Genomic DNA, 26,456 nt, shown 5'->3' on the forward strand with positions numbered 1-26,456 from the left:
TAGTTTTATAAGAATTTAAGATATATGCGAATGCTTTGTAGAAAAATAAAATGAAATTCAATCTTGACTAACATTATTTTAACAGATTTTATAAGGTCTGTCTTACAGTATAAATGTTGTTTGCAGTGTAATCTCACTCTTTACACATTTCTGGCAGAGTTACAGATCATTTTTCCTGAAAAAAAAACCACTGCAGTTGCTCAAAAAAGTTATGCAATGGTTACAATAGAGAAAACTAGTTTTAGTTGAACGAAGAATTCTTTTCACACATTTTTTAGCAAAAGCAGTGTGCAGGTTTGGACTCTAGAGGGCTACATCCCTTGCAAATCCAGCTTTTGCTTTTAAGCACTGGTGAGCAGTTTGCTCTCCATGCTCATAATTCCCCCCTGAGCTTGGAAAGTTTGATTGATAGGAACAGGACAGTGCAGATGCCTTGAGGCTCCTAATCTGTTACTTTGGCTACAGAGGGATGAGTGTACAGCTCAGCATCTTTCTGCTTGGCTGCCTTCTGATTCAGTCAGGCACAGTCCCTCATCCAACTAGATTTTTTCTGAGGGCTCCGATTGTTCGGTGAAGCTAGTTCTCCTTGGGGCAGCAGTGGCAGTTCCTCTTTTGTCTGTCTTGTTCCTGGGACAGTCCAGGTATATGTCCAACAGCTCCTGTGGTGCTATGGCTTTTCAGCCCTGATACTAACATATGGGAGCTGTTCTTAGAACCACAGACCCACAGAATGGTTTGGGTTGGAAGGGACCTTAAAGCCCACCCAGTCCCAGCCCCTGCCATGGGCAGGGACACCTCCCACCAGCCCAGGCTGCCCAAAGCCCCATCCAGCCTGGCCTTGACCACCTCCAGGGATGGGGCATCCACAGCTCCTCTGGGCAGCCTGTGCCAGGGCCTCACCACCCTCTGAGTGAAGAATTTCCTCCTTATAACTACTCTAACTCTCCTCTCTTTTAGTTTAAAGCCATTCCCCCTTGTCCTATCACTACACCCCCTGACACAGAGTCCCTCCCCATGTTTCCTGTAGCCCCCTTTAGGTACTGGAAGGCCGCTGTAAGGTCTGCCCAGAGCCCCTTGGTCATCTTTGTGGCCCTCTGGCCTCATTCTAACAGCTCCACATCCTTCTTCTGCTGGAAGTCCCGGAGCTGAACGCAGGGCTCCAGGTGGGGTCTCACGAGAGCAGAGCAGAGGGGGACAATCACCTCCCTCGCCCTGCTGGCCACGCTGCTTTTGGTGCAGCCCAGGGTACGGTTGGCTTTCTGGGCTGCAAGCACATCCTGCTGGCTCATGTTGAGCTTCTCATCAACCAACACCCCCAGCTCCATCTCTTCAGGGCTGCTCTCAACCCATTCTCTGCCCAGCCTGTATTTGTGCTTGGGATTGCCCTGGCCCAGATGCAGGACCTTGCCCTTGGCCTTGCTGAACCTCATGAGGTTCGCCCCGGCCCACCTTTGAGGCCTGCCCAGGTCCCTCTGGATGGCAGCCCTTCCCTCCAGCGTGTTGACCACACCACACGGCTTGGTGTCGTGGGCAAACTTGCTGAAGGTGCACTCAATCCCACTGTCTGTGTGCCAACAAAGATGTTAGATCGTTCTGGTCCCAGTACTGACCCCAGAGGAACACCACTCGTTACTGATCTCCACCTGGACACTGAGCCATTGACCACAGCTCTGAGTGCGACCATCCAGCCGGTTCCTTACCACAGAGTGGTCCATCCATCACATCTATGTCTCTCCAATTTAGAGACAAGAATATTGTGGGGGACAGTGTCAAGTGCTTTGCACAAGTCCAGGCAGATGATATCAGTTGCTCTTCCCCTGCCCACCAATGCTGTAACCCTGTTGTAGACGGCCACCACATTTGTGAGGCACGACCTGCCCTTAGTGAAGCTAAGTTGGCTGTCATCAGTCACCTCCTTATTTCCCATGTGCCTTCACATAGTTTCCAGAAGGATCTGCTCCGTGATCTCACCAGGCACAGAGGTGAGACTGACTGGGCCCAGGTTTTTCTTTTTTCCATTTTTAAAAATGGGAGTTATGTTTTACCCCTGCCAGCCAGTGGGAACATCACCGTACTGCCACAGCTTCTCAGATATGGTGGATAGCAGCTTAGCAACTGCATCTGCCAGTTCTCTCAGGACCCATGGATGAATCTCATCAGGTCACATAAGCTTTCAGGATCCTTAGGTGGCATTAAACCTGATCTTCTCCTACACTGGGTGGTTCTTTGTTCTCCCAGTCCCTGCTTTTGCCTTGGGACCTATGTGGCAGGAGCTCTTCCTGCTGAAGACTGAGGCAAAAATTCATTGAGTACCTCAGCCTCTTCATGTCTTGGGTGGCCAGGTCTCCTGTTTCCTTTGGGAGAGGGCCCACAGTCTCCCCAGTCTTCCTTTTCCTTTTATCACTGATGTACCTACGTAAGCTTTCCTTGTTGCCCTTGATGTCTTTGGCCAAATTTAATACTAAAAGGACTTTGGCTTTCCTAATTTGACCCTTGGCCACTCAGACTATGTCTCTGTATCCCTCCCAGGCAACCCGATTGTGTCTGGTTGCAGCCTCCAATCGTCTGCATAAAGTTGTCCCCTTAGTCTGCCATACTTGTAACCTCTGCTTATCTTTTTAAGAGCTGGCAACCACATGATACTCTTCTAGGAAATTTGCTTTCTTCTTTCCTGCTTTTCATCAAGTTGCATCAGTTCAACCTCCCTGCTCAAGCAGGTTTGCCATGGGAGAAGATTTGTCAACTTCTTGTGTTAGTGTCCTTACTTATTTTCATATAAAAACCTGGACTATGATGTTGATGCATTTAAGACCAGTTAAAGTCTTAAGGTTGTTTTGATGAAGGTTGAATTTTTGATGAAGGATGAAGGTTGTTTTGTTGTTGTTGTTGTTTGGTTGATTTTAATTATACGTATGAAGATAATTAGAGCTGAGAACTTAGATTTAATTTCTGTTTATTTTGGAGAAGGTCTGCTGCTGTCGGGCAAGTACAAGTAGTGTGTTTCCCAAAGTATTCAAATAAAAATGCCACTTAGAGAAGACTCGGTTGAAACTCATTTTTATTGTGTTACTGAAGGCCATAACATAATGAGATGGCCCATAGAATTTTTCTTTTATTTTTTAACTGTAAGTGACCAAGTATGTTTCCATCAGTTTTTCCCTAGGATAATGTCAGAGCTTTCAGAAATACAAGAATTTTATGATCCTGATACAGTAGAACTCATGACATGGATAAAGTAAGTATGTGGTTCTACACTTCGTTTTGATTCTTTGTGTCAAGGTATTTTTATAACAGCATTTTTGTGAAGCTGCCTCTATTAATCTGAGCTTTCCCTTACCAAGTCATTACATGATGTAGGGGGAGATGGGAGGAGAAATGAGTATTTTAAGTTTGGTATTACTGCCGTGGAATGTAACAGGAATTTATCGTTGGTAAAAAAAGAGGAGAAGAGCCTGAAACACGCAATCAACTCATGTGTGATATCATTAATAGATCTGATTTCCAAATAAACATGTACATCCTAGTACTTCTTTCTGTGATGACCTTTCAGTAGATCAGAGGAGTCATAATGATTGTAATGCCATGGGGTGTAGAAACAATGAGATTTGTGTGTGCAGGAGCCAGTAAAATGAAATGTTTAAATGTAAGCATTGAGAGACTTCTTTTAAGAAACATGGAGCATAATGTGTGGTTCAAACTCCCCTTTGAGCAGAAGGCTTCAAAGGTTTTTATCTGGCTGGCTAGGCAAATGCTGAGCGTCAGGTTATTTTCAGAGATGTATTTTTCACCAAAAGTTTCGGAACTCAATTCCAGCCTAATTCAATTTAATTTTGAACTATGTCATTAGGAACTGCACTTCTGTGGCAAATTAGGTCCTCTGTGTTCAAATAACTTCCTTACCTTGAACTGGATTTTTTAAGGATATTATTTTCTGTATTTATGGAGTCTTTAATGTCAACCTGTTCATCTTCTGAAAAGACAAGGCTGGTAATTATGATGTTCCAGCCAATTTCTTCTTTCTGTTAATAGTGGTGTATGTTGTTTGTCACTGCTCTAGCTCTTCAAGGCAGCAAGTGGAATAATGCCAAGCACCTAATGGCTTTTACATTAGTCTGCATATATTACGCTTCAAGTACATAATTAATCACGGTGAATTGCATTGAGATTCACTCAGCTAAGAGCAATTTGACTACCCTTATTTGTAGCAGCTGTTCGTATTTATAATGAAAAGGATTTTTTTTTATTTTTTTAGGATATGCTTAGATGTCCATATTGGAATTTTAATTGAATGTCATTATTATAGTACATTTTCTTACAACTTTTGCTCTGATAAAATGAATTTACTTGAATTTTCTCTGCAGGAAAAGTTGCCCAAGGTCTGTAAGAGTGTGTGACAATGGCTGTTTTCTTCCACTAATTCATCAGTATGAATAATCAAAAGATGAAATCAAAATCCAGAAGCATAATTACTGTAGATGTTACATTGTGTTATGACAGTATTTACTCATAAATGATGGAATATATTGTCCTGCAGATCAAACAAACATAATCACAAGTCTGTCACTTACAAGACAACATCACGTTGTTTCTCCCTCTACCTACGCTCCCTCCCAAACTTGTTTTGTCATCAGACAGCAACCATTTGGCAAAGCAACAGTTTGATCCAGGACCACTCTGAATAGTGCAAGGAGGGGAGAATGGCCATCAGCCCTTGCCCCAGCAGGAGGCCTTCCTTGCAAACCATTGCTGCACGTCATTAATGCCACCAGGGAATTAATGCCAGTTGCAGTTAGATCCCTAATGACACCTTCGTGCACTCTGATTCTTGCTGTAGCACCTTTAAAGATTCACGCAGTGTTTAAAATTAAAATAAATCATTTTGAGAAATGCCTCCTGCACTCAGACATGTATGTGGATGTTGCTTTTGCAGGAGGCAGGCTCCGGTGGCTGCTGTGTTTGCAGGCAGCCCACAGTTAATGGGAGTGATTAAGCTCTGTACTGGATGGATGGTGTCGAGCTTGCCTATATATAATGATGATGATCTTCTAAAAAGAAATGAAAACGTGAGTATCCAATTCCATAAATATGTATGCATGATCAATGATTTATAGGCCGTCACGTAAGACTGAAGTGCCTGACTGAGCTGTGTGGGGGTACTGTAAATGTTAATATTCCAGAGAAGATGACCTTGTAATATTCCTCATGGCATACACATTTGTGGTGCTCTTTCGTGTTCCCTGGGCGACCTGGCAGTGTAAATTATTTGTTTGGTGCAGCTCCCCCTGTACACAAGTGCTATTCCATGCGCTGTCTTTTCTCCAAAGTGTTTGCAGTCTAAGGTGAGAAAAAAGCATGAAGTCTTGTGAAGAAAGGTAACACCAATACAGAATCAATAAGCCCATGAACAAGATTCCTTACTAAGCAGTGTGACAATGCTGAGTTTTAGGCAGGTTGTCATCTCTGAATTATTTTGAGCAATTTTTGTTCTGCATATTTTGCTAGGGGGAAAGTCACAAACTAGAATAGACTTGCCCAGTGACTGATCAGGAGAGAAATGAAAATTGCTTCTCTACACGACTCTACCTGAGCTCTCACTCTGCGTTTGAACACTGCAGGATTACAGTAGGGAAATCTCTAGTAAGATACTTGACTTGGAAAGCATCTCACAGGAGCTGCCTTCCTCTTCACCCAAATGTAATGGGGGAAAAATTAAATAAATTAGAAGGAAGGAGGATGTGGGAGCCCAGCAAATGAGGAAGGTAGTATTAAGTAGATTATCAGTGCTCCAGTCAGGACAGAAACTATTCTATTTCTGAAGATTTATCAGGACACTTGAAGTATATAAGACAGGAACTTGTCACTAGTAGAGACCCCCAGAGTATTTAATTTTCCACTGATTTTTACCTGGCATTAAAACGTGTTCCTAATTTACAGATTTATCAGATATATTCAAAGAGGTCGGCGGAGGATATTTATAAGATACTCACATCTTACAAAGCCAATTTTCTGATTATTGAAGATTCAATTTGCAATGAAGTGGGACCTGTAAGAGGATGTAGAGTTAAAGATCTGCTGGATATTGCTAACGGTCATGTAAGTAACAGCAGGAAAAAAGTGAGTTTGAATGCAGAAGCAATTCATTTAAAAGGAAACATTCTTGTAATGCTGTTCTTATGTCTCTGATTGTAATTGATATGTAGACAAAGATTCATAAATTTTAAAAGTGATCACTTAAGTTCTGGCTTCTCTGTATATATTTGACTGTAGCACCTGAGGGGTTGCTACAGAAGCAGTACATCCCTGCTTCAGAGGGCATTTCTTACTAGTTTTAAAGTTAAGATTTTAAAATGGATAAACTCATTTTCATTCCTCTAGCTGCTTTCATTTTGGGGAGTAGTTATAGGGGTGATATGTTTTAGGGGATTACTCTAAATTTCTACATGCTCTACGTAATCTAAAATTGGTGTCAGTTTCATTTGGAGGTTTCCTGGCCAGTTTATGCATGGAGGATATTCTCTCTGTTTTTTCTATTACTTCCATTTATGCCATGGTTATTCCATGTTCTAATAAATATACTCAACTTTGGGGCTTGGGGGCTGATAATCAACATGTCATCACTCAGTTTCTTCTCAGATCTGTTTTTGCACAGGTCAGTTCCTGTCCCTGCTCCATACTGAGCAAATCACCTGGAACAATTAACCACAATTTCAGGATTTCATTCCCTCATACCATTGCATCTCTCTTCCCTGTGTTTCCTGCATACTTCACTGCCTTACACATAATCTTGATCTCATCCAAACAGCTTTACTGTCAGGTTTTTAATACTTCCTCTTTTGTTCTTACATTGCAATCAGTTTCTTCCTCTTCTCATTCCTAACACCTAGTTATTCAGCAGTTCATCCTGCTGGTCATCATGCAGTTGTTGCTTGCAATAATTTTGATCAAAGGTGGGAAAAAAAAGATGAAAAGACAGCATCCAGTGCAACAAGCTTATCTTTGCACAATAAAAACTATACACAATGCTGTTAGTAAACAAAACCAGACACATGCTATTGTTGTGTAATTGGGATTGTCAGAGTGACAAGGGTTATCCTATTTATAGTGGATTGACTAAGGGGAAAAGAAGCTTGATGATCAGACTTCTGATTAAAATCTGTTATTCTGAATGTTTATCACAGAATCATAGAATCATCAAGGTTGGAAAAGACCTTCACAGTCATCCAGTCCAACCACCAGCCTGACTTACTGAGCCCCGTCACTAAGTCATGTCCCCTAGTGCCTTATTCACACATCTCTTAAATACCTCCAGGGATAGGGACTCCACACCCTGGGCAGAAAGCTTCCTGTCTGTGGCTCAGTGCATGCTGGGTTGCATGCTAGACATCCTAGCTGTAGAAAAATGTTCAAATGGGTAACAGGAATAATTCATTTCTTAATAATAATGATAGGATATTAATCTTATAATGGCTGAGCCCTGGCACAGGCTGCCCAGAGGCTGTGGGGTCTCCTCCTTGGAGCCCTTCAGCAGCCGCCTGGACGTGGTGCTGGGCACCCTGCTCTGGGTGTCCCTGCTTGGGCACGAGTGGCACCGGCTGGCTCCAGTGGGCCCTGCCAGCCTCAGCATCTCTGGGATTCTGTGTTTTCCAAGTTACCAAGCTTAAGAAGAGAATGTGGGTATTGCATTCTAACTTGGGCTATATATTCACATAGTCCAGTACCCTATTTCTGACCCTGGCTTAGAGCATATGCTTTAGGATGATTATACGTGGCAAGACACATGTTCTCCAGCAATCTGTCATTGAAGGACTGTCTAGTTCAGGAGAAATATTTGCGTTAGCCACCAATTTGCTATTTTTTCTCCATGAATTTGTATTACCACATTTTTTTTAAACCCATGTAAACTTGTGCCACTAGAAAGTGTAAAGAAGGGATTTCTTCAAGGGTGCCAGGCAGTACACATGGAATGTTTCCACTGTCATTGGTCTTAATTACATGGGTATAGTGCTCTGGTTTTAATGTCCATTGTCCCAGCAAAGGTATTAATTCACAAAGGTTATTTTAGATGGTTAAACAAATTATAGGGGAATGTATTTTACAGGCTATTGGAATCATACAGTATGGAAATTAAATATCTATATTATAAATGAAACGTAGAGAACACAGAAATAAGCAAAATGTACAGAATTGCATTCTGTAATCATTTATCATCAGTATTTTAATTAATTTTCTTCTTTTCTGACAGGTGGTTTGTGAGGAAGGTGACAGTTATGCCTACTCAAAATATGGACGATTTTGTCATGAAATCAAAATGAACTATTCTCCATATGTGAATTATTTTACTCGGGTATACTGGAATAGATCCTACTTTGTGTACAGAATCAACACTGTGATATCCTTCCAGTCATGAAAAAGCACGCAAGCTTCTTTCTGAGGACTGATTATGAATGGGACTCAGTTGGAAAAGTTCCTTTTGATCAAGGAAGTTATTTTTGCAGTTACATGTGGGCACAAACAGTGTATTGACGCCTTTATTTTACCAAACTGGAACTGTTTGAACTACAGACCAACAGATACAGATACCATCCTTGAAGAAAACAGGAAAAATGGTCAATTTTACAGGCTCTACATGGAAGTGTGACAGTCTTCCTTGTTCTTGCATTTGTCTTCCCATTATAAATCATCTTAATCTGCATCTAACTGAGATTTCTGACTGTAGTGTTAGACGGTTGATGTGGGTAGACTTTGGAAAATGCAGAAAAGTGATGTTGAAGACCTCATTTAAGTCATGTATCTTTTATTGTCTAGCAAGAAAGCGGTTGGTATCCTGAGTCTTCAAGTAAGTGTTTGGGTTTGTTTGTTTTTTATTTTCTTTTGTTAGTTTGTTGTTGTTTTTTTTTTTTTATTATTCTTTGTTTTTCTCACTGTAAGCATTGCTATATTTATCAGACGCATTCATACATCTTATGTGTAGGTACAGCATTTGTATCACTCGAATAAGGAAGATTTTATTTAAACAACACCTGCGTAGGTTAAGGCACTGATCTCTGTCTTGTTGGAGACGTGTTGCTGGAAGGGCTTGGGCTTAGACCTAGCTGGAGAGGTTGACAAAGGCAGATCTTCAGTTTGGAAAGAACTCATCTTCAGGATTTTTCCACGCTTACGTGTGTCGGTGTGTGTGCGGATGAGTGTGTTAGCAGCCATCAGAACGGGCCAGTACACAGCAGCACGCTGTACTTGCTGTTGGACAAGTGCAGCAGGACAACCAGGTTTGCTACTGAGACTTCTGCACTTCTCTTTCACTCCCTCTGCGTGTGAGCTGCTCTGTGTGTGTGTGTGTGTGTATCCTCGGCGTGGGAAGGGATGGGAGATACTCGCTTCATTCAACTTAGGTCACTTTTATGTCCTATTGCAGTAGTAGTGCCATATCTGTCACTTTAAACGCCGTCATCACCACCACTGATAAGCAAAGGTACAGTCCTTCATAGCTATTTTTACATCCGTTATGCAACTACGCTGGGATCTTTGAAAATACCTGCAAGTACTGTGCAGTCTTGCTTCCCTCCAAAATTTGTCTTCCTGGTATGACCCCACGAGTTACCTGCCCGTCCTGTTTGCTTTGTTGCTAGCTGATGTGCTTTCAAGAGAACGAATGATGCTTTAACTCCAGCTCTGGGCCTTATCCTGGTGTTGCCAATGGAAAACCCATCAGAAGGTAGCGGTAACCTTGCTTACATAGATGTAGCGGGGCAGAAAGCCAGGGCTTAAGTTTTGGGAGAGGTTATTCATCCCTCAGGAGCTGCCTGCAGTTAGGTATTCTGGTAACACCTGGCCCAGGGACCAGTCTCTCAAGCACATGGCAGGGATTCTTTGGGATCCAGAAGTCCTTAAGGAAACTGCTGGCAACGTGGGCTGAACCTGCGACTGAAAAACCTGTAAACCATTCTGCAAACAAAAGCTGCAAAACTCTCCCTACTGCATTTGTTGGTAAAATGCGACTTCAGAGATTTTGACTCTGACATTAGGAATTGCAACATGTTGGTGTGTGTGCCTGGTTTCTCTCTGCTCTATGCAGATACCTTTGTTTCCTTTACACTAAGAGGTAGTGCTGAGTTGTTTTTTTTTTAAATCTGTTATCACTGTTGGAGTGATTTAAAAGAGGAAAGCTTTATTGTTGTAAATGTCAAGATGCCCATAATCTGTTTTTTTACTTTCAGTCATATTTTTAGGTCTGTGAGTCGGATGAATCCATTAAAAACATGGATGTGATCATTGAGAGAAACGTTTGTCAGTGTAACTGAGTTACAGGTTAAAAGTCAATATCCTTTTTGGGGATACAGTCACTGTGTAGAGGATAGCACGTGTGTCTCTCTGGCCAAATGCAGTCTGCATTTATTTGCTTTTGCACGAGTGCATTTGTTTTACCGCACTGGACTGTTTCAGACTTCAGTCAGAACATCAAAAGAGAAGCTAGAGTAGCTTTGGCTATAGCAGGCACGCAGGAACCTTCTCTGTATGTGCTATAGCTTTAATATTCGGCAGTAATTTTAGAGTTCCACGTCCAATTTAAGTTTGTTTGAATTCCTGTCAGGAATTACATGTCTGTGTGTCAGTCGTTTGCTCTCCTGAAGGTGATCGCTCACGAATACCGTTTGGTACCAGCAATAAGGCATTCCAGGTAGCACATTTCAGGGTTACAGTTGCACTTGGGTGGATGAAGCCGCCCAGCTGCCGGCTTCACGCCTTACGATGCCACGCCAAGATGCAACGCTCAACTATCCTGGACTTACTGCAACGCTGGCTGCGTGTGTGACCACCCAGAGCGTAGTCTGAACCCTTAGACGTAGAGCACATCTGTTCAGAAAAACACAAACGGGGCCATCTGTACGTGGAAGGGAAACTCTGTCGTAGCACATGGGCCTTTATACATGTTTGAACGAACATGGCGAAGTTTATTTGGACTGTGGCATAGTTGGTATTAGTTTTGGTATAGTCTTAAAGACATATTCTTGATACTTCAACAGATTCTGCAGTAGAAGAATCACGTAAGATTTTTACCTTGCTTTTTATAGTAGAGAAAATTGTATAGCAGCATCACTGGCACAGCGGCCTTAAGTAACAGAGAGGAGCCTTTTACAGGGGGTGACGTTGCTGTCGTCCCAGTCAGAAGGCATCATTTTTAAACCGAGTGGCTGGAAGATTCGTATCTTACAACGAAAACGATAAGCTTGAATTTTTTATCCAGTTATGGATTATCAAAAACTTTGTCTGTTCTAATCTCTGCCTTCTGGGGGGGAAAAAAAGAAACAGTAAGTTTCAGGATGTCCCTCAGAAGGACAGCAGTGGGGCATAATTACATCCGACTTGTGCACACAACCCTGCCTTGGTTTTCAACCCAGGTCCCAGGTTTAAATCCCTGAGTGGGTCGGTCGGGGGAATGTTTTGCAAGTTCTGACCTGTTTTGCTGTAGATGTTGCGATTCCGTTGAAACATGTGCCTTGCAAGCTTTTATTAAACAAAGAAAAAACTCAGCTGGTGTTTCTTTTTGTGAAGATTCCCTTTTTAAGAAATTCCTCTCCTTCCAACTTCTAGAGCTTCCGTTGTGTCCCAATACCCCTGCCTCCAAAGACGTGGGTGCAGCTAGGATGTGTGCCAGCCGTCCTCCTAACAGCTGTTCACGGGGAAGAATAAGAACTTGCGTAGCAAATTGTGTTGTTATTTGGCTGGCTTATTTCCTCCTTTGCGTTTCCAGTTTCTGATTTGCTTGGTTTTAGAAAATGCCAAAAATTACCTTGAAAGAATGAAATGAACGTAGCATTTTCAGGCACTTGCCTGTTACCGTTAGACTCGTGGGTTAAAGTTTAATCAAGCCACACTTAAACTGACAGGTACAGTTTTGTCTTAATCTTTTGTCTTAAAAACCCCTTTTTCACATCCTAAATTACCACACTTGAATGCAGTTGGTAGATTTGCAAGGAAGTATTTCAGACTAATTGAGTAAATGCGTTTCAGAACATAAGGGGTTCTGTTCATATTATCCTAAAAACGCTGATTTCCTTTCTTCCCAAGGAAATGCAAATCTTAAATGCAATTTCCATTAGGAGTAGGGCAAGGGAAAATAAATAACTGAAGAAAGAGGGCCATGATTTAATAGTCACTGAAAATTGATCACGGATATTTGCTCTGGTTGCATTCCTGTTTGCTGAAAGGCAGGAGGTTAGGGACCTACGTTTGTTCTTACCACCTTGTTTCTGATAAATCATCTGCAAACACCCGAGTCGTGTGACCCTTCATCAGCTTTCCCATGCGGTTCACATGAGTAGGAGCTGCAAGATCCGGACATAGGGATTGTAAAATGTTGTTGAAACACCTTCTAATGACTGTTGTGAACTAAGCACAAGCTGTCCTTCAACCAAAAGGCTAATGGGAGAAAGCATAAGCTGTTTGTGTGAGTGTGCGGGTGTGCATGCTGTGTTTGCATTCAGACAGGTCTGTTTTGCTGTTGTGGTTTGGAGATGTCACGAGAAGCTTCTGTTTATTTCTAGCGGTGGCTGAGTCCTTAAATCCCCTATATTTTGGTGGACAGATGGACTCTGCTATGGTATTGAAGATAAAAGAAGAGCTGAGTTTATTCCAATACAAGCAATATTTCACGTGAAGTAATACCTCAACGTCCGTATAATCATGCCTTTAGTACTCTTTTTAAAACTTTAGAAAAAAAAAGATTAAAATTTTGAAACATGCAATGCATGTTATTTTAGTACTCATTTCTACTCTATCAGTACAGCTGGAATAAAATATCACCGTTACCTTGTTGCACTCTCCCTATGCCAAATGCGGGACTAGCTCTGCCTAAAGGTATTCCGAGTTGTTTGGTACCTCAGCGAGGTGTCAAAATGTGTAATGAGATTAATGGCAATGTTTCCTACTTCAGTGCAATTACATGTACGCAATTCTGCCTTTCCAGTGATGCTTAAGAGTACCTATTTATTTGGTGGGAGAGAGGTGGGTGTGTAATGCCTTCCAAAGTTTCCAACTCTGTTATTTTCAGTAACGTGGAAGAATTATTGGTGATGCTGTACTTGTTAATGGTGACATTCAGTAGCAGCGTGAATGGCATCTGGGCATATCTGTGCAGCTATTTAATAACAAATCGAAGGAATCCAATTCCTTTCTTCCTGTTTGTTGTCTTGGACATATTTTTATCAAAATGATGTATAAATAGTACATATTTTTCTCCTGTGACAAACTTTTTCTGTGCAAAAAAAAAAAAAATATGTAATAAAAGCCAAGTCCAGAAAGAGTGGATTGGTTTGGGACAAACCGTTTTGTGCTTTCTTTTGACAACTCTGATACCCTTTCACGGGTGGGAGGGAGTTCATAGCTAATTAAATTCCTTTCTCTCTTGTGGTAATAAAACAATTTTTGTATTCTATTGTGTTATTTGCATACGCGATGTTCAGTCGACTTGAGACTTTATACCTCAGATATCTGGCCCAAAATATCTGTGCCCAAAATACGAATAACTTTGACAAAAGTGAATAAACACTTTTACAACCCTTGAGAATTAGCAGCTTGTTCAGACTGAATCCACGTCATGCTGACTTTGACTATGTGTTGAGACACGCCGGTATGAAGATGAGTGGCAGAACACCAGGTGCCTCATATGCAGTTATCGAAGTCCAACTTTCTTCCTAAAGATCCTCCCAGGTATGTCAGCTGGAAATAAATCACTATGCGACATCAATGCTTACTGGTTTATTTTTTTTAATCAACTAGTGTATTGTGTCTTGAATTTTTATAGATCACGATTACATGTATTGGAGCCTCCTATCATTTTATAAGATATTAGCAGGAGTGAATGCACACTATTTTGTAGTAGTTGCCTATGTAATAACATGAAAACCTTGAGATTATTTTAGTTAAAATTTCTAACGTTGATAAAAATATCCAATGAAGTGCTTTTTTTAAAAAAAAAAAAAAAAAAAAAAGGATCACATGTTACCCAAAAATACGTATTTACATCTTTAATTCTTAATGTTTCTGAGTTTGAACAATTCTTCAGACTCTTTCCTGGCTGGTCTAAAAGGAATTTTAAAAACTTATTTTTAAAAAGATGAAATACACTGACGCTGACATATTTGTGGTTAGCCATGAATGCTTCAAGCACCCTAGGCTCTATGAAATGGGAATGGGGCTTTCTGCCACCGTGAAATACATGCTGGTGTTTCTGCACTCTTCTACCTGCTTATCCAAAATAGATCGTGGTTACCAGCTGTGAGATGCAAAATATTCTATTATATATAAAATACTATTTACAGGTACATATAAATACATGTATATTTTTATATAAAGTGTTTGTGTATTTTACATACGCACACGTGTATATATAACAGAATATATATTCTGATCCTAATCAGTGAGAGGAATTAGGTAAAATTACTGTTGGTTTTGTTTCATTTTGTTTCCTCTCCTTAATTGCTAGTTCTGTAATCTGTCTTTAGGACCTAGTTTCCCAGATTTTCCAGTTTTTGCTGTGGCCCAGTCACACACTTCTATTCCTATACACTTCCAGATTGCTTTGGTAACAAAGGTGGTAGACATTTTTGTAATAGTAATGAGCCGAGATGCATCTCATGAATTAAAATGCGTATAAAATATAAAAATGTAAAGCAATATAGAATATTGTTGAATGGCTCACTAGGTTATGTCACACCCGCAGTACATACATTCACCTACAGCATTCTGAACAGCTTCACAATGCCTTGGCCTTTCTTTGGGTCTCAAAGTTTTGACTGTGTGTTGACCATCAAGCTGATGATACCTCATGGACTGGTTGAGGAAGGACCCAAAACATGTCAAGACTGCCTTTTTGCTACACCATTGCAATAAATACCAACCTTTTCTGTAAAATGAGGGTTCCCCATTCTCCCTCTGAAGAAGGTTGACAAAGGATGGGCAAGGATGAAGCTGTTCATCCCATCCAACCCTGGCCATTGAAACTGTGGATACAGGAAAGAGCTTGTGTTGTTTCTTTGGCTGACCTAACATCAAATGTGGATAATAACACACGGTTATACTGAGTGCTTCTGCAGGAATGATTGACCTGTTCATACAGTTTTAGAAAAGTGCATCAAAACCAAGTCTTGCTTTCATTTCATCACGAAAACTTACCTCAGAAGCATGCAGGCACTAGCAGTGTAATTTAAATCTATTTCCACGTTACTTACACCTGGATAAATGTATGCTAGAGCAGAAGTCTTTGTTTTTTAAAAAAAAAATTAAATTTGGAGGGCTCATTTTGTAGTGATCTGATCTGTTCCCTGACGTGATAACCCTGTGTTGGGTGCAGTCAGAGCAGGGCCACTGAGCTTGCTGCTGGTTCGGCCTCACAACAGCAGGCCTTAGATTTACCGCTTGTGATGCACGGTCCCCAGTTCACCCCATCAGGTTTGCTTGAGAAGAATCCTAAAAATGAGTTTTGCTGAAGGTGATGGTGTCCTGAAGATTCCTAAAGAGCTTGTTTAATGTATTTTTATTTACTTATTTTCTCCGTTGTTTCCTATCAGAGCCAAGAGCCATCCACTGTTCCTGCTGGCACTGCCTCCTTGTTTAACGCCAGGTCAGTCTCTGGTTTTGGGTTCAGTTTCACAGCAAAACTCGAGTTCCTTTGGAAAATGGGGCGATGTGGAACGAGCCATCCGATTGCCTCGGCAGTGTCCTGCCCAGGAAAGGTAATAAATATAATACGTTTCTGCCAACAGGTGCCTAAGTTTACATCATGAAAATCATGTTAGCTACATATTAAGAGGGCATGGGTTCACACATGTGAGGGATTGTTTATCCCAGTAGTATGAATAAAATCCAGCCCACGTCTTGATATGCTGTAGACGAAACTGTATGTTTATAAATGTGCATGAGAATATAAAAGACCAGAAAGCATAGCGTGTCTTGCAACGTTACTAACATTGACTGCTTGATTTTCAGTGGGTTTCTTTGCTTGTTAAGAGGTTGCATGAGGCCAGTAGGATGCAATGCGTTAAAGATGATGACCTGTATCTCAGTTCTGACCTGAACTTTCCCTAAACTGTGTGCCCACAAAATCACAGAATCATTAAGGTTGGAAAACACCTCCAAGATCATCCTGTGGTCCACTTATGGTTGGACCATAAACACTGGACCAGAAATTCCAGTGTTCTGGCTGGCTCAGGGTAGGTGTCATGGTTTAATGATCTTTCCGGTGCCTTTAGGAGATAGGGAATTTTTCAAGTTTTATTTTTAGGTAGGGCACGAAGAGGAAAGGTGAGGTGTGAAAGCAAGTTAACGCTGCTTGGATCCTGCTGGTGCTTTCCTGTCACTGGTCACACCCTGCTGAGCAACTTTGGGGTTTTATTTCGGATGGGACGTGGCTCATCCCACCACCTTCCTTGGGGTAACGATGGGGGCCAGGAGCTTGTAGGAACGGGTTGTCACTGGGGTGACAGCGGGTGACAGCAACCAGCCCCCTGCTAGACCACCGAAGCCGGGCTCGGCATGAGGCGCATTTCAAGCAGCAAAACCTCAACCCAACACCATGAGGGGGCACCATGAGGAGGGACCCTGCTGGGACCGCCACTGGGAGCCCTGTGGACACCACACATGGTGGCTCTGCCCCCTGAACACCATTGGCAGCGGCGGCGGGGGCGGGCCGGGGCTGCACATGGAGGGAGCCCGCTGGCGAGCAGAGCCGAGCCGAGCCGAGCCGTGCCATGCTGCGGGCTGCCCTGCTGCTCCCCCTGCCTCTGCTGGCCCTCTGCGGGGCCACCCGGGGGCTGGGGGGACCCGGGATGTCGCCCCCCGGCCCTCGGAGGTACGCGGCCCGCCTGCCCCCGGGGGCGAGGGTGGGCGACACCGTCTTCACCCTGCCGCCGGGCGCCTGGTTCGAGATGGCGGCCCCCGGGCAGGCCCCGCTGCGGGTGGACAGAGCCTCGGGGCGCCTCTACCTCAGCGGGGAGCTGCCCGCCGGCGGCGGAGCCGAGGCTCTCGTCAAGGTGCACACGGGAGGGGGACGAGGTAAGGGAACGGGGCGCCGGGACCCTCGGCTGGGCACTGACAGGGGATGGGGTTGGGGGCTGACAGGGATTTGGGGTGCTCGGGGCTGTGAGCTCCTTCCCACTGCGGGTCCCAGCGCGGTGTAGGGTGCGCTCCTCGGACAGGGCAGCTCTGGGGAGCAGCACGGGGAATTGCTGGGCGATATTTCCAGCCCCAAACCTTAAAAAACTCTGTGGCAGTGAAGGCAGAGCTCCTCAGTCAAGCCGCAGGTGTGCTGCTTGACCGCCTCGCTTATCCCTCGCAAAAGGAACTGACCTTGTTGTGTAAATTACCCACGCTGTGCGATGTGTTTTTACTCCTCTCTGTGCACCGATGAAGTATTGACAAGGGATGAGCCTCAGGGAGAAAGGAGTTCGATGGTCAAGTGGGACAAGGTCATTCAGGCGCTCCTCTGAGCCACTTGTAAAATCCAAACTATCTCCTAAATGTGCACAGCAGTGAACGTGGCATCTCTTCCTACCTCCTTATGAAGACAACTAAAGATTCTGAGGCTTTGAGCATCCTGTTCTCATCTGAAGAAATCTGGTGAACTGTCCAAAGCCAAGCAGAATTAACTTGTGCCAGCTCCTCGTTTCTCCTCATGCCACTTACCAAATACAATTAGCAGTGGGTGACACAGCAATCAATACTATGGGACATGCGCCCAACTTTTTATCCTCTCCTTAAATGAGAAATGAAGCCACCAGACCCTCACTAATTGCCGTGGTTTACATAAAAGTGTTGTGAGTGGAAATAGGTATTTCACGGGTGCTGCTTCTCCAGTGACATTTGTGTGTTGGCTTTTTGTTTTCAAGAAAAAGGCAGTAACGCAGGGCAGCGTCTCACTGTAGTCCTAGAAGATGAGGTATTAGCACTGAATTACTGAAATAAATGTGAGTATGGGGTACTGAAGCCTCATGAATCCTGATTTAGCAGTAGCAGTGGTGGGCATGGGATTGCCCTCGTGGCTGAGAGGGCTCCATGGACCCCCTCCTCTGCAGGGGTGTTGTAGGCAGAGCCTGAAAAGCAGCGAGCCGTGCGACTCACCGACAGCAAGCTACGTTTTTAAAAAGGCATCTGTCAAATCCTAAAGTTCCTGAAAATGCACCTAGCCCACAGCGTGCTTTCAAATATCAAGCAGTTTTGAGTTCTTTGCGCTTTCTGCCAGAAAAAACACCTCCACCAGCATGCCCACCTGGAAAGGAAAACCATTTAATCTGCTTAATCCGCTTCTGTACAAACTAATGAGTAACCTTGTACGTTGCCAGCTCTGATTTCCAGTGAAGACACAGCTTATTTTTTTCATGCAAAAATGGCCCATTTCTTCCTGGCACCCCCTGACATTTTTAGAGCAAACCAAACCTGAGACCAGAAGCAGAAACCTGACCTGGCAGTCAGGCTCAGAGGTCACGCTGCTGTTTTCTCTTCCCACTATCGGGCTGATTAAAGCCATATGTGGATGCCACCGCTATGCCTTCAAGTTCAGGTGCCAGCAGAGGAAAAGCTGGATTTGCTTGAACCGTAAAACCATTTTAATGGCCAGGGATCATTAGACAAAACAGCAAGCTCCAGGATGAAGGTTATTGTGTTACCCTGTCTGTCTGTATCTCTGGAAGAATCTCACTGTAAAAATATGTAGTGACCCAGAGGCAATAAATAAGTGGTAAGAATGTGTGGTAACGTGTAGAGATCAGAAACAAGCGAACAACTTCAAAAGTGATGAGGTAAATGTAAAGTTTGCTACAAGTATTCCTAGCAAGGTAGATAAGGATTTCTCATCACTTAAACAGATGCCTGCTTGTAACAAGATAAAGAGAGGAGCAGAGATCTCCAGTGGAGAATATGCAGCCCTTTATCCTTAACACAAGCCTGGCAACTCTCTTTATACAGCCTATGATTTTATATTTCCAAAATGTCAGGGTATTAAAGCAACAGGAAGGCACTTAAAAATTTGTTTCAGACCCAGATCAATGCTGCACCTTGCCAGAAACATCCCTGCGTGCCCTCACCGCTGCCTCACACCCCACGAGCACAGTGTGTGGCTGATGTTGGTGCTGCAGGACGGGATGCCCCAAATCCAGGCAAGTGTGCAAACAGCCTTTGCTTTTGGAAATACGATCCTGAAGTGGAGCTGATCTTCATCCCATTTGTGCATCTCTGCTCCCCTTTGAAGGCTGTCCTCACTCATGTGCTGGTGGTTTCCACACAGGTGTTTCAGTGCAGGCACAGCAATTGTTGTTCACTAACAGAACTTTCACCCTCTACAGTCTCTCATCAGTGTTTGGTGTGGAGCTGACCCGTCATTTTCGTGACACACTGGAACTGCACCAGTCTGCTCATTGAGACCATGCAAAAACTGATTTCTCTTTTCCTTTCCCTCAGAGCGAACCATTATTTGGGATCCCTGCTGGCTTTCCTAAGGCTTGTAGGAACAAATCAGCTGCTGGATTCAAAGGCCATTGGGGCAGGAGGGAGGGGGCACAGCTGGCAGCATGACTGTGTAAATACCACTTCTGTAGGCCCAAAGGCATTTGTAAAACCAGCAGTGAATGCTAGTTAGAGATTAATTACTCCTGTAAGACATTTGCTGTAAGTTTAAATACTCTTTAAGTAGATAATTCCTGTGTATATTGAAATATTGGGGGAAATTTCTGAAAGGCACAAAAATACACATGGAAGAGTCTTCACAAACCATGTCCATACGTGTTTTTTTTTTTCAGATCCAGTGCTTTTCTTCTCGGATGCTGTGTAGCTGGTGAGGACTGGGCTGCAGCTGTTTTGGTGCTAGGGGCTGTTTGGGAGCTGCTTTATGAGAATCTGATGCCCATGCTTGCTCCATCCTTAGGTAGTACTGGAGTACCTGGGACCGATCCTAACTGCACAGCAAAGACCAGAGTGCTCAAAAGCAGCTGAAATGTTAATAAATAAATAAATAAATAAATAAATAAGCAAAAAAAATAAATAACTCTGTTGTTAGACAAGACTAATGACTAGAAACTGGGGCACAAGAGAGGCTTGCAGCCATGCAACATCTAGTTAGGAAAAAGTCTGATGAACTGCTAAGTCTGAGCAATCTGATTTGTGATTTCCTAGGTGGTTTATGAGGAAGATGTATCACCCTCTGAGTGAGAGGAGTGAGCAGTGCTTGAAAGAGGAAAAAAAGAACACACACAACAAGAAGGATCTTGAAAATAAGTGACAATTCCCCCGGTCTCCGTGATGATGGGTAGTGTTAAAGACAAACAGATTTTGTGCAAGCTGCCTGCCCGCCAAGCATTGTACCTTGCTGCCTCAGTAACTGCTGTGTCTGCAGGGAGGTCTGCAGCCTGAAGGCAGCTTCCACGTAAAGAAACGAGCCCCCCCCTCTTCTTTTTTTTCCTTTTTTGCTTCTACCAAAACACACTGATCTTTTCATAGTTTTCAGTCTATTTGCTTACATTTTTAAAAATTCCTCTTGTAAAATGTCATTCATAAGGAAAGCTGCAAATTTATAGGACAAGCATTTGGAGGATTTCTAGAACCATTTTTTTTGGTATATTTGAGATGGAAGTTTATTAATTTATTCAGTCCACAAGGTGTTTCCTGGCAATTACTTTCTTTTAATTTGAGGAAAAAACAGGTAATTGGTGCCACAGAACCGAGTGCTTCGGAAACATCCTCACGTGCTGTGCTGTCTGCTTTACACTGAAATGATTGCTTTTGCCAGAGGGGATATAAACAAAATAACCACCACTATTTCTCGGGTGTGATCTTTAGGCATTTTTTTTGCTTCTCAGCTTCCCAGAGGTTTCCATTATAAACCCACTTCGGGCAGTGCAGTTCGAGTCCTCGTCTTGGGTCTGTGAACAAGCTGCCCAGCAGCGCGTGCATCTCTTGCAGACGATGACTGGTACCTCTGCCACGTCACCCTGCTGGCCCCAGAGGAGGAGCTCCTGTCCTGGGCCATGTACCCCTACCCCTACCTGGCACGCGTTGATCCGGATGCCCGCAAAGGCACCCTCGTCTACCAGCTCGCTGCACGACACAGTAACAGCGAGAACACCAGCGCTGGCCTGACGTACACACTGCTTGCAGGTAGGTCCGGTCTGAAAAAAAACAGCGAGCATCTGCCAAGCTGCAGATTTTTCTTATCAATTTCCCATTTTATCCTTTCAGTCGGTAGCTTAAGGCTCTGGTTTTTGTACAGTCCTGTCTCTTTTACTCTTTTACACCAGCCAACAGCATGGTGTGAGGAAGAGATAAGGAGAGGGAAGAAGAAATAGGATCTAGGTAGACGATTTGAGGATAGATTACCTCAAAACACTGAAGATGCAAACGCTCTTGCTGCAGGGCACTTTTCACACCAGCTTTACGTACCTTGTAGGTGGTGAGGAGCGGTTTCAAGTTGATGCAAACTCTGGGGTTATCAGGACGACGGGCCTGCCCCTGGTGTGGAACAAGGAGTACGTGGTCACCGTGCAGGCCTCGGATGAGTACGGCAACAAGAGCCCCTACGCCTCCATCTCCGTCCTGGCGGGCTCCCGGCCTCCACAGTTCACTAACGTGTCCTACAGCGTGTTTGTCCCCGAAAATACGCCACCAGGAGAGAAGTAAGTCCTGCTGTGTCAGGTGAGCTCCTTTACCATCGTCTGGGGGGGAAATAAGTGATCCTTTTTCTGGTGTTTGAGAGTCTGTTCGACTGCTGGAGAGCAGCACGGGGTTTTAAGGTGCCCAGCAGCAGGTGCAGCCACACCATAGGGCGTTTAAGGAATAAGAAACCTCCAAATAAGCTGGTCAAGTAGGAAAAACTGCTGCAGATGTGCCACTTGCTCCTTAAAAGAGACCAAATAGGGAGGAGGGAAGTTTGGCTCCCTCCCTGGAGCTTTCACTGAGATGGCCTTCAACTGTCTCGTGCTGGCCAGGGGCTGGTGTGAGAGATGGAGCTTCAGAGCACAAGTCATGGTAGAAAGGCAAGCACTTATTTCACTGCCTGCAGGGGGGACAGCAGCATCTGGAAAGGCCCCGTGCTTACTGTTTTTCCTGTCCATCCGAACCAACTCCTTTACTTAATCTGAAACTTCAAAGGAAGTCAGAAGTGTAGCAGTTATCTATGTAACTGAAGCAGAACAGTAACTGCCGTAAAGTGCTGGGAAGGGTACTTAGGGGAAGAAAAGGGAATTTCAGGTCAGAAGAGGATTGAAATGCATTTTTATCCCAGCCCTGCTGTGTCAGGGATCAGTCTGACAAGAGGCAAGGGGGCTTCTTGCAGCACAGGGACTTCCAGCCTGAATCCACCTTTTATCATCCACTCTTCTAGGTACCCCCTGACATCTTTCCCTGTAGAGCTGAAGCGAAGGATTATTCTCTCCCTCTTTACAGAATAGCAGTGGTCGAGGCTGTTTCCTTCCAGAGCCAGCCCCTTTCGTACTCGCTGCTGACGAACCCCAGCGGGCTGTTCAGCGTCAGGCAGGGGAGCGGGGAGCTCCACCTCAGCCAGCCCGTGGACTACGAGGGCGAGCACCACCTCTACCACCTCCTCCTGAAAGCCACGGAGGCTGAGAGCGAGCTGAGCAGCGTGACCGAGGTATGGGAATCGCTTCACGTCCTGTCCAGCTCCAGTACCTCATGAGCTGAGCGAGTTACATGCGTGGGCAGTCCAGAAAATTTGTGAAGAGAGATGGTGCTCGGGAGGGAGGATGTCTTGTGGTCATGGCAAAAGTCTGGGCTCTGATCTGGGGTCATTTAGGCTCAATGAAATACTTGTTTGGCTTTGGCTTTGCCTCTCATCAGCTTGGAAGTGGAGGAGATGACATCTCTCTGTGTTGTAGTGTGGGAAAATGTTTAACGTCCCATCCTTATACCTCCAGTGAATGCCCAGACTGTATCCAGGGTGAGGGGCATGTTTTCCTGAGAATCAAAACCAATATTCCTTCTCAGGGTGTCCTTTTGTCTCAGGTCATGGTCCATATCACGGATGAAAACGACTGTTCTCCTGAATTCCAGCGCTCCATTTACACCAGGGACAACATTCCCGAAACCATTCCTGTCGGCACGTCTCTTCTGCAAGGTGAGCACCTCTTCCTTCAGGCCCATTATTTGGTGTTACAGGTTCACATTTCTACCATGAGAAAATGCTCTTCTACAGCGAGCAGTGACTTTGTAAAATGTGCACTTCCCCAGGGTCTCTAGATGGCTTTTAGGTATCCTGGAAGTAGATTTTTAAGTGCCTTAAGGTGAGGATGGAGTTGAATGGTCCAGGAACAGCTTCTGCAACTGGTGTGAGGCAGGGTCATGAGGCAGAGCAGCACCAGAGAGAGCTGGTGATGCAGGGAGATGCCCGGAGCCCTGAGCTGATGCATCTGCACAAGGGGGGCAGAGATGCTGCTTTGGGAGCAACCTGGCCTTGAGCACCTCCAGGGATGGGGCATCCACAGCTTCTCTGGGCAACCTGTGCCAGCGCCTCACCACCCTCAGAGTAAAGAATTTCCTCTTTGTATCTAATCTAAACCTAGCCACTTACAGAATATTATCCACTTGAAAAAATGGAGCTGTTGGAAATAATTTTAAACCCCAAGTTCCAACCAAAACTTCACAGTCACTTTTAAAATCCTGTGGTTACACAGATGAGGACTCAACCTGGATGGCGCTGTACCTCTTGTCTCACTTCATGAAGTCCAATAAAAAGAGGAATAAAAGTCCATTTTCCAACCTGTCTTTCTGCTTTTCATCTTTGAAGATGTCTCCAGGTCTGACGTAGCCCATCATGACGTGACAGGTGGCACAGATGTGCTCTGCCTAAAACCAGGAAAACGCATATGTGCTCGCTGTCAGTATTCAAAGCGAAGCACGGGCAGGTGCCAGGTAACAGGAATGCAGGCTGAGACCTCGGGGTGGGGATGAACTCTCTAAAATGTGTGAGCACCAAGGCAAGTCTCAGTGAAAACATTCACATCTAGGACTTGTCTTATGAAGACAAGGCTGTAAGTTGCCTGAATTTGAAGCTGAACTTGTGCAGGACACAGTGGTGATAAGAAGCATGTGGCAACATGCTGATAGCAGGGCTGCAGGGACTGCTTTCCCTGCAAACTTATCCAGAGAGCTCACCACTTGCTGCAGCTCATTTTTTGGTTTAATGGCTCCTGGGAAGAAGTTGCCAGTCGATCAGAACGATTAACTGCTAGAAGTTCCCAAGCATGTGATTTTCTTTGAAGAGATGAATGCCGTTCTCTCCGTGAGACTTGTAAAGCTGATTAAAATTCACCCAACTGTGGGAAAAAAAATGTGTGCCCCACGCCCAAATCAAGCGGAATGGCAAAGCTGTGCAGCAAGGTTTATGAACGCATCCAGCTTGGTTGTCTTGCCATGCCGGGTGAATTATGGGGTATGTTATGGTAAATACTGGGTAAAACTATGAACTGTGCCACTTGTTAAACCTGTGGATGATGTAAACGCAGGGTTTGGTCATCAAACGTTTTTATTTCAGCGCACTGGACGGCTGCGTAACGTGCCAGCATCACATTCCCTATTTGTCAGAAAAAAAAAAAAAAGAAAAGAAAAAAAAAAAGAAAAAAAAAGGTATAATTGAGCATGTAAAATGTGTTTTTGTAAATGGATTTGGAGGTGTTTCACAGGAAGTTAGAACCACAATAGTGATCCTGCTCAAATGAGGAGGTGGCTTAATACCGGGATGAGGCGAAGCCTCACTGTCTGGCTGGAAAAACTGCAGGGTAATTAAAGAGGTGAGCTCCTGCTCTTCAAATCACTTCTGATACAACATGTAAGCTCTCGCTCTTTGCTCTGCTGCTTTGCTGCTCTGGAGCAGATGGGACTCCGTGGGTACTGAGCAAACACTTGTTGGGGAGGAATGTTTAAGCCCTCTTTATACCTCGCAGTGCCAGGTAATTAAAAAGTACATTAGCTGTAACGTAGCCGGGAGCTAATTAAATTGGAACGGCATCCCCAGAGAGAGCGAGGACACAATTTGTGCCTGATAATGCTCAAACAATGTGCATATTGATTGCATGTTAATTACCAGAGCTGACTGCTGTTTGCAGGAAGCAGGTTGCAGAGCTGGGATTGCCGTGCTCTGAGGGCATTGCAGTGAGCAGCCAGGCTGGGGCAGAGCTGTCTTGCTTGGTTTGTCCCGGGTTCCTGCCGAGTTCCCAGCCTCCTACTGCAAATGAGGCATTTATGATGTCTTTTTATGGACTTTCTGTTCCAAAAAAAACCTATCTGAAGTTTATTAGGTAGGAAATAGCATAACCAAAGCCCTGCTGCAGCGTGTTAAATGTGTTCCCTAACAGTTCTTGCCACAGACTGCGACTCTGGCTCCAACTCGGAGGTCGCCTACTTCGTCCAAAGCACTGATTTTTCCATCACGCGCCACGGGGTCATCAATTCTAACCAGAGGCTGAACTTTGAGCGAGCAAACCATATGTATGAGTTCGTGGTGATAGCCGTCGATAAAGGACACCCCCCTCGGACAGGAACCGCGACCGTGCGCATTCGAATGGCCAACATGAATGACGAGGCTCCTGTGTTCTCCCAGCCCGTGTAAGCCACCCTGAATGCCCACTTTGCTTTTTACAGATGCTTTGTGTAACCTTGATAACACTTGGCTAAATGTTTTGTTTTGTTTTTTTGTACATCTGTAAGTACCCCCTGGTTTCACTGGTAATGTATCTGAGGAAAGGCTTTAGAAGCTGGCACTAAACACCCTCCAATTTCTCCCTTCTGTGCACCAGTTACAGAACTTTCATTTCAGAAGATGCTGGTCCCGGTGCCTTGGTGGCCACAATTCGGGCCAAGGACCCTGATGGAGATGGGGTGCTGTACCTAATTGCTGGAGGTAATGAGGAGGGCAATTTTGAACTGGATAGCCAGAAAGGTAAGAAAGGTTATACAACACAATTATAAGTCAATGCAAGTACCTGCTTTATCTTCAGGTTACTCTCAGGCAGATTCAGAGCAAGTTTTAAAATCCCATTGTTAATTTTCCTGCAACTTTTTTTCCAAGTGTCCTTTTTTCTACCCCTTTTTCAGCACTGGTCTACAGCAATTGCCTCATATACAAATTTGGAAGATAAAATTATAGGTATTAATTCTAAGCAACCTCTTCTATTTTAATTTCCGTACACCAAATTCAAGTTCAGCATGGGAGAAAATGGATCCTAAAAAGAGAATGGCTTTTACATAAACTAAATACAATATGGGGCTGCCAAGTAACTACAATCTAGTTTCAACTGTCTCATAATAAATGGCATCTTACCTCAGCAGTAGTTCTTAAGCCATTTAAATCTTTGCATTTATTCATGAAGCATGGTTCAATAAAAGAGAGGTAACTGACTGGCTTTTCTTTGCAGGTACAATTATTGAATGCATAAAGCAAATACATTTTAAAAACACCGAGG

The 26,456-nt window shown here is 44.0% G+C and overlaps 3 protein-coding genes across 3 annotated transcripts in view; 2 read left to right on the forward strand and 1 right to left on the reverse strand.

Annotated features, from left to right (window-relative positions):
* The window catches only part of RAD54B (RAD54 homolog B), a 224,973-nt gene extending 220,457 nt beyond the window's left edge, over positions 1–4,516 (reverse strand). Inside the window, exon 1 of the mRNA XM_084510777.1 lies at positions 4,496–4,516. The gene's annotated coding sequence lies outside the window, so the exon portion shown is untranslated. The remainder of the gene's footprint in view (positions 1–4,495) is intronic.
* Positions 1–11,528, forward strand: part of DPY19L4 (dpy-19 like 4) — a 30,980-nt gene extending 19,452 nt beyond the window's left edge. The window contains exons 16-19 of the mRNA XM_084510782.1: positions 3,153–3,235; positions 4,931–5,063; positions 5,935–6,093; positions 8,243–11,528. Of these exons, the coding sequence (XP_084366908.1) occupies positions 3,153–3,235; positions 4,931–5,063; positions 5,935–6,093; positions 8,243–8,407 (540 nt within the window). The 3' untranslated portion in view covers positions 8,408–11,528. The remainder of the gene's footprint in view (positions 1–3,152; positions 3,236–4,930; positions 5,064–5,934; positions 6,094–8,242) is intronic.
* A 5,228-nt stretch (positions 11,529–16,756) lies between these two features.
* The window catches only part of LOC311431815 (neural-cadherin-like), a 39,926-nt gene continuing 30,226 nt past the window's right edge, over positions 16,757–26,456 (forward strand). The window contains exons 1-7 of the mRNA XM_084509707.1: positions 16,757–17,049; positions 20,947–21,141; positions 21,431–21,656; positions 22,426–22,630; positions 23,002–23,113; positions 25,350–25,599; positions 25,791–25,933. Of these exons, the coding sequence (XP_084365833.1) occupies positions 16,824–17,049; positions 20,947–21,141; positions 21,431–21,656; positions 22,426–22,630; positions 23,002–23,113; positions 25,350–25,599; positions 25,791–25,933 (1,357 nt within the window). The 5' untranslated portion in view covers positions 16,757–16,823. The remainder of the gene's footprint in view (positions 17,050–20,946; positions 21,142–21,430; positions 21,657–22,425; positions 22,631–23,001; positions 23,114–25,349; positions 25,600–25,790; positions 25,934–26,456) is intronic.

This window comes from Aythya ferina (assembly GCF_964211825.1).
Source record: "Aythya ferina genome assembly, chromosome: 2".
Taxonomy (NCBI): domain Eukaryota; kingdom Metazoa; phylum Chordata; class Aves; order Anseriformes; family Anatidae; genus Aythya; species Aythya ferina.